The following is a 12297-nucleotide window of genomic DNA, read 5'->3' on the forward strand; positions in this document are numbered from 1 at the left end:
TTACATCTCCAATAAATGGAGTAAAGAAGATGGAAATTAACAATTTCATAATGGTTAAATTTTAACTACATCACTAATAGAACCAAACAGTATTTGTATGATACAAATGTGAGTTTTTAGAAATAAAATAAAAAAAAGAAATGATTTTTAATGTATTGACAAATATTTTGTGATTTCACAGTACCTGCATCAATTAACTTTTATACCTGATTTAGAATTTAATGCAACGCTGACACAGTAGAGTAGTGTTGTTTTTTAACAATTTTGCACATATTTGCAATATTTAATTTCTTTCACAGTCGCTTCGGCCCACGAAGCCCCTTCAAAAATCTAATATGGCCCTCGTCTCATAAAGTTTGGAGACACCTGCTCTAAGGCTCTGCAACAATCACATACCCTTATCCCACCAACTAGATACTTAAGAAATGCATAGGGGAAACTGAGGCACCCACACAGTAGTCAGAGAGAACATTAAGAATAGTCCCACTTCATCACATCCAGTCATTGCAGAGAAAAGATTACTTTGTACTATTCTTGAACTACTTTTCCCAGCTTATAGTTGTGACCAAATCCCTTGGCCGAAGGAAAGGATTGTTAAAAACTTGAACAGCAAGGGAAATGTGGGGAATTTACCCACAAAAACGTATTTAATTCTGTATAATAATTTGAGCTTTCATTTAAAGTTTTGTAGAAGGACCTGCATTTTTCAAAAATAGATAATTTGAGAAATTTCTGAATGCAATAAATTAAACACAGTCCATGTTATTTGTTTGAGGATTCTATATGTTCTTTATTGAGAGTTTGTATAGCACAGGGGTTCTCAAACTTGGGTTCAGAACCCCTCAGGTTATTACATGAGAGGGTCCTGAGCTGTCAACCTTCACCCCAAACCCTGCTTTGCCTCCAGCATGTATAATGGTGTTAAATATATAAAAGTGTTTTTAATTTATAAGGGGGGTTGCACTCAGAGGCTTGCTGTGTGAAAGGGATCACCAGTACAAAAGTTTGAGAACCACTGGTATAGCATATATCAGTCAGGCAAATGATGCCATAAATGTTGGCAGGGGGTTTTGAGATTGCCTTACCTTACATCTAAACGATTATATAATTGCAGAATAAGGAAATGAGAAAATTATGGGTAAGTGCTTAGATGTTCACGTATATACACAGAAATAACAGGGTGGGTCTTTAGTGTGGATAAATTGTACTAGTGCATCAAAATACATAATTGTGTATTGTCTGCGTGATGGACGTTTGGGAAGTGATTCCAGGATGTATTTTCCCATTTTGTCTTATAGCTGATAAATGGATTTGTCCTTCAGCCATTCCTTATGTCTAGGTGTCTTATTCTTCTTCCCAGTGTTTAAAAATTACACATGTGGCTATAATCGTAACTACTATTTCTCTGAATAATGGGTGAGATCACAGTTCAGAATAATCAAAAACATAGATGAGCTCTAAGGATGCATCTTCCCAGTATCTTAGTTTTTTAATTTTTTGGTGAATTTCTAGCCAATATTTTGCTGTAGTAGGGCAATACTTTATATACTCCCTCTTTGACATGGCCAGCTGTGAACAGTGGATTTACATCCTAATTTCTGAAGTCTGAGGAGTCAGATGAAATCTGTTTCATTTTTACAATGTGTAGTCATTTTTAAATTGATACCTGGTTGCTCTGTACCCATTTTGCTAGCTTTCTGTTTTATATTTTGACTACTAGCTTCTGTGTTTAAATGTAATGTTTTCTGGCTTGGATAATTGGGAAATTGTTTAAGGCACTTGATGGTTGAAGTACTTAGGTTGGTTGGTTAATACAGGATGGTTTTTGAGACTTTCTGGAAATTGAAGTTAACTAAGTATTCTATCACTGCATATACCAGCCAGTCGTCATACAATTATCTAGCCGTATTTTGTATAATATGGACCAGATTCTTCCCTTCCCTTTCTGATCCCTTTGCATAGATAACTAGATTTGCCCCTTTGTATCACTGAAGCTGTCTGTTCAGCTGAGAACTCCTCTGGTATGAGTGTTCTCAGCTGGTGTAAAGCCAGTGTAGCAGGCTTCTATGCCTCTACTTCCCCCATAGGCCAAATAAATGTATGAGGGGGCATGGCCAGTGCTTCAGCTCTTCTCAGCTGGTAGACTGTCCTTTTTAGGACAGTTGCCAGTTGGCATATGTTCAAGTTGTCACTGTGCTGTTCTGGCTGACACTGGGATCAGGGACAACCTAGACAGAATCAAGGAGCCAAAACAAGCTACCTGCATGTCCTTTCTTTGCTGTGCTAAGTTGATCTTGAATGTAATAGAGAATCTGTCTCTGTATCTTCACCTTCTACTTTAAATACCTGTCTTCCCAGATAAGCTCCCCAAAGTATCTGGCTAGGTGTATGTTCACAAGTGCCTGATAGTAAGGCCAGGTCTACCTTTAGAAGCACTTTGCTGGTATAGTTTTACTGGTATACTATACCAGCAAAGTGGTCCTCATGTGGACACAGTTTTATACCAGCAAACACAGCCCCCTGGTCACCTTCCCCACAAAATAAGCTATACAACTAAAAGAGCAGTTTTGCCAGTATTACTGCATTTATGCTAGGCTAGAGACTTCTGACCAGCATAGCTATGCTGACAAAAGTGTGTCATGTATACTTAGCCTAACTTTCATATGTATTGAATTGGTATGATAACAATGTTTTACAAATACCAGTGCAAATGTACACCATACTACTGTATTAGTTACAAAAATTAAAGCTGAGTTCCTAAAGGGTGCAGCTTCTCATATCTTCAAGAGGAGCTATGAGTTTTATTTTTCTAAGGCAGACAGGACTACTTTAAAACATACTGGCAGGCATTTTTCTCAACGTATTAATGTTACACAATGTGGGAGGGATATCTAAACGTGTGATACCACTATTTCAACGTGTTGTAAAAATCACCCTGCTTTTCACAAATTGTATTAAATGGTGAAATACTATTTTATTAAAACCTTTATTTAAAAAAAAAAAAACCCTTACAGCTATTTTTTTTTTTCTCCTTTTTTTTTTTTTATTTTTTTAAAAAATTTTTTCTTCTTTAAAACCTCTTTTTTTCTTTTTTCCTCTTCTCCCCCCCCCCCCCCCCCATTTATGCTGTTTGGTTTTATTTTGTGTTCGTCTCTTTAGATTTTTCTTGTGCACATTTGCTCATCCTCTCTTTTTCAAATCCATTTTTTTAATTTCCCTTTTCTCCATTACTTTGTCTACTACTTCCCACTAGCTTCTTCTGTGCTCTGTACCCATCTGTTCTAATTCTGCTTCAGTTAACCCCTTTCTTCAGTTTGACATGTTCTCTCTCTACCAAGCGCTGATATTTCTTCAATGAACTTCCTAGCAGTCAGACTGTAAAGAGCTGTGTACCTCTGGCAGAGGATGGGAGGAGTACTGATCATGGCAATTAGTGCTCATTTGGTTCTTTCCCCTTTAAGGCTTCGAAGCACCAGTTCATTAATTGCTTTTCTGTGGCCATGCTCTTATGGGAGGTGAGTGATGTAGAAGAAGGTTGTTGCACTGGACACCTTCTGGTTTGGGCAGCAGAAATCTGGTTTCTGGCTCTGTTACAGTCTGCCTGTGTGGCTTTGGACGGGTCATTGAATCTCTTTCCCTTGTTCCCCATTTGTAAAATGGGTGTTATACTTACCAAAAGTAGATTCTCAATCACTTCAAGTCTTTGAATCAAAATAGATGTCTTCCTATAAAAGATAATCTCCAGATTAATCAAGCCATTATTTCTGGTCAAAGGAACTACAGCACGAAATTGTATAGTGTATTATGCAGTTTGACAGATTAGATTATCATAATGGTCACTTCTGGCCTTAAAAATCTATGAATGAGCAGAGCCCAGCTCACTGATTTTTGTCATCACAGACAAATGGGCATCTTCTTGCTCCTAGAAGGTGGCGATAGGAATAATTTATCGCATCCCTACATAACAAGAGTAGCTGGTTGTCACTCAGTTGAGTATGCTAGTAGCAACTAGCATAAACAAATGTTGTGCTCTCTTCCTAAGCTCCAGTGCCCCTGCTGCTGCTGCTCACAGCTTTGCAAAGCTGCAGCAGAGTGAAAACTAAGTAGTCTTGCCAGTTCTGTTATGCAGAAGTGAAACTCTCAAAAATTTCCCCACTCTGCATAGGGAAACCTGAGCTGCAGCAGAGGCAGACACTAAAGCAGTTTACTGGGGAACAGAACTTAAAATGGAGATAACAGCTCACAGCCGCCACGAAATAGAGTAGCTGAGACATGGACTCTCATCACAGTGGCTAGGAGGCTCTGGGATGCATGGGAGGAACAGAAAGGGAGGATCTTCTATTTAGCTGCTCTAAGGTAGGGTTCAGTGAGAGAGGGCTCGATGTCTGTCTGTCTGTCTGTCTAGACAGCTAACCAGAGACAGTATGAAGGATGGAACCCCTTAACAAGCATCCAAGCTCTCCCTTATCTAGATCAGTAGTTAATCTGTTACTGTATCTGGCCTCTGACCAGTTACCTAATGCCTCAAAGAGAGAGATGCAAGAAACCCCACATTGAACAATTATGGAGTAACCAGCCCATACAGGAAGTCAGTTAATGGTTAGCTTTTTCCTTGAATGAAGCCATGAGGGTTTTATATGCCTTCCAAATGTTAAGGTTTTTCTAAAATCCGATCTAAGATAGCTGGATGTTCTTACTGTTCATATAAACTTGCAGTGTTTTTTAATCTTGCTAAGCTCTTGGCCTCAGTGGAATCTGATGAGGATGAATTAACAGACTAATAGTGTGGTTTGCAAAAATACTTCCTGTCATCAGTTTTAAATTTGTTGCCTGTCAGTTTCATTGAATGTCTCCTTATTGTTGCATTATGAGAACAGCTAAATAGGAGTACCAAGTCCACTTTCTCTGTACCATTCATTATTTATATATCTATCACGTCCCTCCATTATTTCTTCTCTGAACTGAACAGTTCCAGTATTTGCCATCTCTCTTCATGTGAAATGTTTTCCATTCCACTGTTTCATCATCTGGCTCTGAACCATTTCTATTTCTGCTACATATTTTTGAGACAGGGTGACCCAGAGTTGAACATGTCATTCCATAAAATGGGTTGTATTCTAAACTGAGTGAAGAACCTCTTAGCAGAGAGAATGCTTTCTCTCTTCCAGCGGGAGTGACAGAGGTTGATGATGGTCTGTGTGAGAGACTGGAAAGCCAATATGAAAGATGGAGAGGACTGAGCAGGATCCAGAAACAGCACCCACTTTGCAATTGTAGCACCAACCTCTTTTCAAACAGGGAGGGTCCTGGGCACCTCTCCAGGGCTTTGTTTCTTGATCTGACCTGAAGGAACATGCATAATTTTTCAATGTTTTTTGGCTGGTTGGTATCTGGTAAAATTTTTTCAAGTCCTAATTATAAGCCTTTTTTTCTCGAGTTTAAAATTTTGTGGTACTAATTTGGATGAGCTGAAATTTGACATTGCCTCTATATAGGAGAATTTTATTTGAGAGTTGGGTTTGTGGTTTAACAAGGTGATGCTTCATTTTACTTGTAAGTAATTTTTCTAAAATTAAGAGTGGCTGAGTAATGTTGTAACTGACCGTCTTCTTTAGAGTCCCGTGTTTGCTGCATATCAAGTATTAACAGCTCTTTTGTACAGTGTTTATTACACAAGTTTGTGGCAAATGGAATAGCGTTTAATGAAACACTTCTACCTTGGTATTTTATTAAAGGGGTGGGAAAGGACTATACAACCATTTAACAAATAGATTATTTACTAAATTTTTGAAGTCAATATCAGATGTCTATAAAGTTTACACCAATAAAAGATGACATGATCCATAACTAGGGCCTTACCAAATTCAAAGCCATAAACGTGTCACGGCCTGTGAAATTGGTCTCCTCCTGTTAAATCTGGTCTTTTGTGTGCTTTTACCCTATACTATACAGATTTCACAGGGGAGACCAGTGTTTCTCAAATTGGGGGTCCTGACTCTAAAGGGACTTGCAAGGTTATTTGCGGGGGGGGGCACAGTATTGCCATCCTTACTTCTGCACTGCCTTCTTTGGCTGCCCAGCCCTGAAGGCACTGCCCCACCAGCAGCAGTACAAAAGTAAGGGAGGCAATACCATACCATGCCACTCGTACGTCTGCACTACTGCTGGTGGCGGCTCTGCTTTCAGAGCTGGGATGCCAGCCAGCAGTTGCCACTGTCTAGCTGCCAAACTCTGACGGCAGCGCCAGCAGCAGCACAGAAGTAAGGGTAGCTAGCAGTATCACAACCCCCTCTATAATAACCTTGAGGACACACACACACACACACACACCACTCCTTTTTGGGTCAGGACCCCTACAGTTACACCACCATAAATTGCTGAAATCATGAAATTTTATTTTTTAAATCCTATGGCCATGAAATTGACCAAAATGGACCGTGAATTTGGTAGGGCCCTATCCATAACTTAAGTATAGTGGGGAAGAAAATGGACTGTCACAGCAGCATGAGCCTTTTTTGTTGTCACTGGGTTTTATTGTTAAACATATTTAAGTTCTTTGTTTATTAAAAAAAAGTCCCAAATTTGGCATGTCCGTAACTTAGTTAAATCTGATGTAGAAAGCTGCCTTGATTTAAAATACCTTGTCATCTTGGAATACAACAAACACTTCTGATTTCTGTAGCAGGATAACTAGTGGACTTGATTCCAGAGTTCTCCTGACTTTATCCATGGTGCTATTGCATACATGTATCCTTTAAACAAAACAAAAAAACCCCATATTTCAGTATCTTTCCAGACATAAGACAAAAATGTTTGACAAATACAAAACTAGTAGTAGAAAAGCTTTACTGTCAAAATTTTAAGTCAGACAAAAGCGGAAGATTGAAGTACAGGAAAGCAATATTACAACTACGATATCTGGTTCTCATACTAGTCACTTTTTTCATCCTACTTGGTAAATTTTGATCCACAAATATGATCATTTTTCTGCCTAATTCATATAACAAAACCGATTCAATTTATTTTAGTGTATACCAGTTTTTAACACTCTCTCTTAATTTTGTAGGTACGGAATCCGCCCTGAAAATGTGATTATATATGGCCAAAGTATAGGAACGGTACCCTCTGTGGATCTCGCTGCTCGGTATGAGAGTGCTGCTGTAATTCTTCATTCTCCTTTGACCTCGGGAATGCGAGTAGCCTTTCCTGATACGAAGAAGACCTACTGCTTTGATGCATTCCCAAAGTAAGTTACTACTAACTGTGACGGGTTAGATCACAGAATCCCCCCTTGGGAGCTGCCAACTGATGAGCCAAGACTACTTCTGCTCCTGCTTTCCCTTCCAGCTCGGGACCCGAGCACCCTGTCTTGCTGAGTCAGACACTCCCGTCTGCTCCAACAAAAACCCAGGGTCTGAATTACTTGTCCCAAAACTGCAGACTTAACTGAAAGCAGCTAACGGAAGTGTTTTTGTCTTTAACACTCAGATGCCCAACTCTGAGTGTTAACCCACTCTAAACCCAAATAAATCCGTTTTACCCTGTATAAGCTTAAACGGGATAAACTCATGAATTGTTAGCCCTCTATAATACTGATAGAGAGAGATGCACAGCTGTTTGCTCCCCCAGGTATTAATACATACTCTGAGTTAATTAATAAGTAAAAAGTGATTTTTATTAAATACAAAAAGTAGGATTTAAATGGTTCCAAGTAGTGACAGACAGAACAAAGTAAGTTACCAAGCAAAATAAAATAAAACACGCAAATCTATGTCTAATAAAACTGAATACAGATAATCTTACCCTTAAAGATGCTTCAGTAAGTTTTTTCCTCAGACTGGACATCTTCCAGGCATGGGCACAATTCTTTCCCCTGGTACAGCTTTTGTTCTAGCTCAGGTGATAGCTAGGGGATTCTTCATGATGGCTCTCCCTTTGTTCTGTTCCACCCATTTATATATCTTTTTGCATAGGGCGGGAATCCTTTGTCCCTCTCTCTGGGTTCCCACCCCCTCCTTCTCAATGGAAAGACACCAGGTTAAAGATGGATTCCAGTTCAGGTGACATGATCACGTCACTGTAAGACTTCAAGCCTTCAATCCTCCCAGCCTGACTCACAGGAAGGCTTGTCTGCAAACAGAGCCATCCGCGGTCAGTTGTCCTGGTTGATGGGAGCCATCAAGATTCCAAACCACTATTAATGGCCCATGCTTTGCAAAATTACAGTAGGCCCTCAGAGTTATATTTCATATTTCTAGTTTCAGATACAAGAGTGGTACATTTATACAAATAGGATGATCACACTCAGTAGATTATAAGCTTTGTTAATGATACCTTACAAAAGACCTTTTGCATGAAGCATATTCCAATTATATGCTAATGAATGAATATAATGTATTTATAAAATCCTATAGAGTGCGACGTCACACTAACATTCTCAGAATAGAGAAGAAAGTAATCTTGCAAATTCTTTGCAGTTGTCCTTTAAGGTAATATTAAAAAATGCTAATATCCTCTAATTACATAATTTGTCTGCCAGAAGCTGGGAATGAGCAACAGGAAATGGATCACTTGATGATTACCTGTGCTCTTCATTCCCTCTGGGGCACTTGGCATTGGCCACTGTTGGAAGACAGGACACTGGGCTAGATGGACCTTTGGTCTGACTCAGTATGGCCATTCTTATGTACGAAGAGTGAATCAAGACCTGATGAATCCAGAAACTTTTGAATACATGAAAAAAGATTAACAGTAATTTATAAAATTAAAAATATTTTTATAATGCTTGATTCACACATTTGTGAATGTTTTATATTCCTAATCAGTTTTATAGGTGTCTTTGTATTAAAAGGTAAGGGGAAAAATATAACTGTCCCAAATATAACTAGTGGGTGGTCCTGGCCGGTATATTGATGGCTCTGAATAAAGTGTCTTTTTGAGTCTGTTGCTCAGACCAGCAAGGACTGGGAAAAGCTATGCCCTCACTGCTGCTACCCATGCTACTCCAGCTACGCTGCTATTTATACTTGTGCTAGCTTGATGAGAATTAGAATGAGCATGTGTACATAAGCGAAGGAATCGCACCTCTAGTTCATAGCGCAGCCATAGCCTAAGGACAGGTCTAAACTAACAAGTTAAGTTGGCCCAGCAATATCGTTCAGAGTTGTGAAAAATCCACACCCCTGAGCAACATAGTTAAGCTGACCTAACCCTTGATGTAGACAGCACTAGGTCAATGGAATAATTCTTGTATCAACCTAGCTACTGCTTGGTGGTGGATTAACTACAGCAATGGGAGAACTCTTCCCGTTGCTATAGCAAGAGGCTACACTGAAGCGCTACAGCTGTGTTGTACCTGTTTACGTGTAGACATAGCCTAAGAGTCTCTTATTCTTGAAGGTTACGTGTGTAAAGTTGAGTGTTCTGTGTTCATGTTTGTATCTCTTCTCTTGCAGCATTGACAAAATTTCTAAAATAACATCGCCAGTGTTAATAATCCATGGGACTGAAGATGAAGTAATTGACTTTTCGCATGGCTTAGCATTATTTGAGCGTTGCCAGAGACCTGTAGAGCCACTGTGGGTAGAAGGAGCCGGCCATAATGATGTGGAACTTTATGGACAGTACCTTGAACGATTAAAACAGTTTGTATCACAGGAACTGGTGAATTTGTAAAGTACTTTATATATTTACATGCTTTTTCATTTCACTGCAGAACTGCACACTTCGATAAATACTAACATAAAACCTGAAGGTTTTGTTTTCAAATCATGTCAGTTGCCTTCATAAATGTACAGGTAATGATTTGTGAACATAATTAATGAAGGTTTTAATACCAGTATTATAAACTGGAATAACATGATCATGCAGTTCAGCTTCTGTAGTTCGTATACTATGTGTGAGTTTTCTTTTTAGATGTACAAAATATCACAAGGAGTACTGTATGAAATTTTAATTATGTAAAATCAGATGCTGTAAAAGTGTTGCCAAATGCTTTAGCATATCAGAAACAAATTTATAAATATTTTTTAAACATCTCAAAATGTACTGTGACTTATTCTGTTGCACAGGTGTACACTAAAAATCAGACTTCTAAACAGCTGTACTTGTAAAAATACCAATAGCCATGAGATTTAAGCAAATATGTAATGAAAACATAGACACTCACTGGAATTGGCCCAGGCCCTGTTTTATAGGGAGCGGGTCAAAACAAGTTGTGGGTTTTTTTTTGTTTTTTTTTTTGTTTTTTTTTTTTTTTGCTACCGTGCATTATATCTTATGTCTTGTGGTTAATTTGTTGTTTTTGTTTTGTTTTGTAACTTGGAAGATGAGGTTTAAATCTGCCTACTCATCTATTCCTTAGCTAAACAGGTTATTCTGTAAAATGAAGTCCTAAAATACCACTGTTATAACAAATTTCATTCACATGCTCACTACTGAGGTGTAACTAAATATTTTAGTGGTTTATTTGAAACCAGTAAGGTATTTAGAGCTAGGAGCTAGTTTCAAATGTCAATTCTATAGAGATGCAGTATATGGATAGAAAGAATCCTGGAAGTTTGTCTGACTTTGTAATGAACAAATGCAAGCTTGCAGTTGTCAGTTCAGGTTTACTTTTGGGTGTTTATTAGTGTGCAACCTATTGTTTTTATTACTGTATGAAAATTTTACTAATCTGCTCCTGAACAGTGAAGAAAGAGAATGTTGACACTTTTTTGTATTAACTCATAGTGAAATAAATTTTGTAAGTTGCCTTTCCCTTGAATGAGTTTTGCTTGAATAAAACTATGAAAAATAATGACAAACTTAAAATTATAGGTAGCCTAACTTGTAAACATAGTAATATTCCAACAAAATACACACTGTGCTTCTAATTTTAAGGCCTTATGTAGTTTGTTCTGCTTGTTTTTGTGATTGTCCAAGACTACTGTGTAATTAAATGTATTATCAAATATTGTGAATGATTTGGTTCAGATGTGTTAACTAACAGTAAATAATATTACACAATTTGCTGTTCTTTATTTTGTTCTGAAAAACTTCAGTATACTAATTAACTATCTGGCTACTAACTATAAAAGGAGATTGCGATTTCTGAGGAAGATCATCTGCAGGCTGTTTTTCAGAGGCCCCCTTCACAAAACCAGAGATATGGTATGTTTGCCAGCAAAGATCCTGAGCAGTGTTGCTGGCCATAGGCTGTTGATGACAAACTGTCGTAACTTGGGCGGCAGTCCTTGTTCGGTTTGAGTTTTATGCTGGGGGACATAGCAGCTCAGAACTGGAAGGACACAAAGATAGATTAAAGCCACCTTAGCCCCACTTCTCCCTGGGCTATGAGTTTAAGTCATTTTGCCCGTAATGTTTAGTACCCAATTTGCACAGCTGTCTCATTATACTTCTAGGCAGTGGAGAATTGGAATCTTGAGTGCAATTCCACATGGTTATCTTCAGCTTTATTCTGATCTCTATTTTTTAATGTAGATTCTTTCATGAAAGATAACTGAAGCATTTAATATACTGTATATGTAGTAAAAGCTATGTAGCATATTCATTCAGTTATGAAAGCTCCGCTCTTATTACTGACATACAACTGCTAATTATAACAGCTGGAAAAGTTTGATATGTTATCTTATGTGGTGGTGGTCATGGTATTATGTTCTTTATGCTTATACCTGGGCTTCATTATTGTCAGTTTCACAAAGGGCTATTTTATATTAAAAATACAATTGTCCCATGATCACAAGAGTTGATGTCAGCATTCATTAACAGATGTTTGTGTGTTGGACAAACTACCAAAGCAGAAAACACTGTGAAACTCATGATCCTTTAAAAAAGATGAATGTGTATAGGCAAAAAAAATAATTTGAGTATGTTGTATTTATGTTTCTGACCTTTGGAAAGGTTGGTAGGTCTATTCTGTATACTCACAAACCTTTATTGGCTCAAACAACATCTTCAAGTGAGTGTCAGGGTGGATTCTGCTATAGAGGCACATGCCTGTTGCACACAAGATTGGGTTTTGTTTAATAGTGTCTGTCAGGGCCATGCATATACCCTGTGTCATCTCATGCTCGCATGAAAGGTGATGAAGCAGCCGTGACCCTCCCTCAGTTCTCTTATTGCCCATGGCAATGAGACAGAACCCAGTGAGTGCTTGTCCTGCTTCTCTGGAGCTTCAACCATATTCCTTTTTTGAACTTTTTAGTGAAAAAATGACCATCCTCATTTTTAGGTTTTTTTTTTTTTTTTTTTTTTTTTTTTTTTAAGTAGGATGTTCTAAAAATAGAAAAGACCGAG

General features: G+C 38.1%; 1 protein-coding gene across 2 annotated transcripts in view; it reads left to right on the forward strand.

The window, feature by feature from the left end:
• Positions 1-10225, forward strand: part of ABHD17B (abhydrolase domain containing 17B) — a 27312-nt gene extending 17087 nt beyond the window's left edge. For both annotated transcript variants that reach the window (XM_024211026.3, XM_024211027.3), the window contains 2 exons: positions 7067-7246; positions 9456-10225. In XM_024211026.3, coding sequence (XP_024066794.1) covers positions 7067-7246; positions 9456-9675 — 400 coding nt within the window. In that variant the 3' untranslated portion in view covers positions 9676-10225. The remainder of the gene's footprint in view (positions 1-7066; positions 7247-9455) is intronic.
• The last annotated feature ends 2072 nt before the right edge of the window (positions 10226-12297 follow it).

The sequence above is a fragment of the Terrapene carolina genome, unplaced genomic scaffold, assembly GCF_002925995.2.
Source record: "Terrapene carolina triunguis isolate 2854851 unplaced genomic scaffold, T_m_triunguis-2.0 Scaffold113, whole genome shotgun sequence".
Taxonomy (NCBI): Eukaryota; Metazoa; Chordata; order Testudines; family Emydidae; genus Terrapene; species Terrapene triunguis.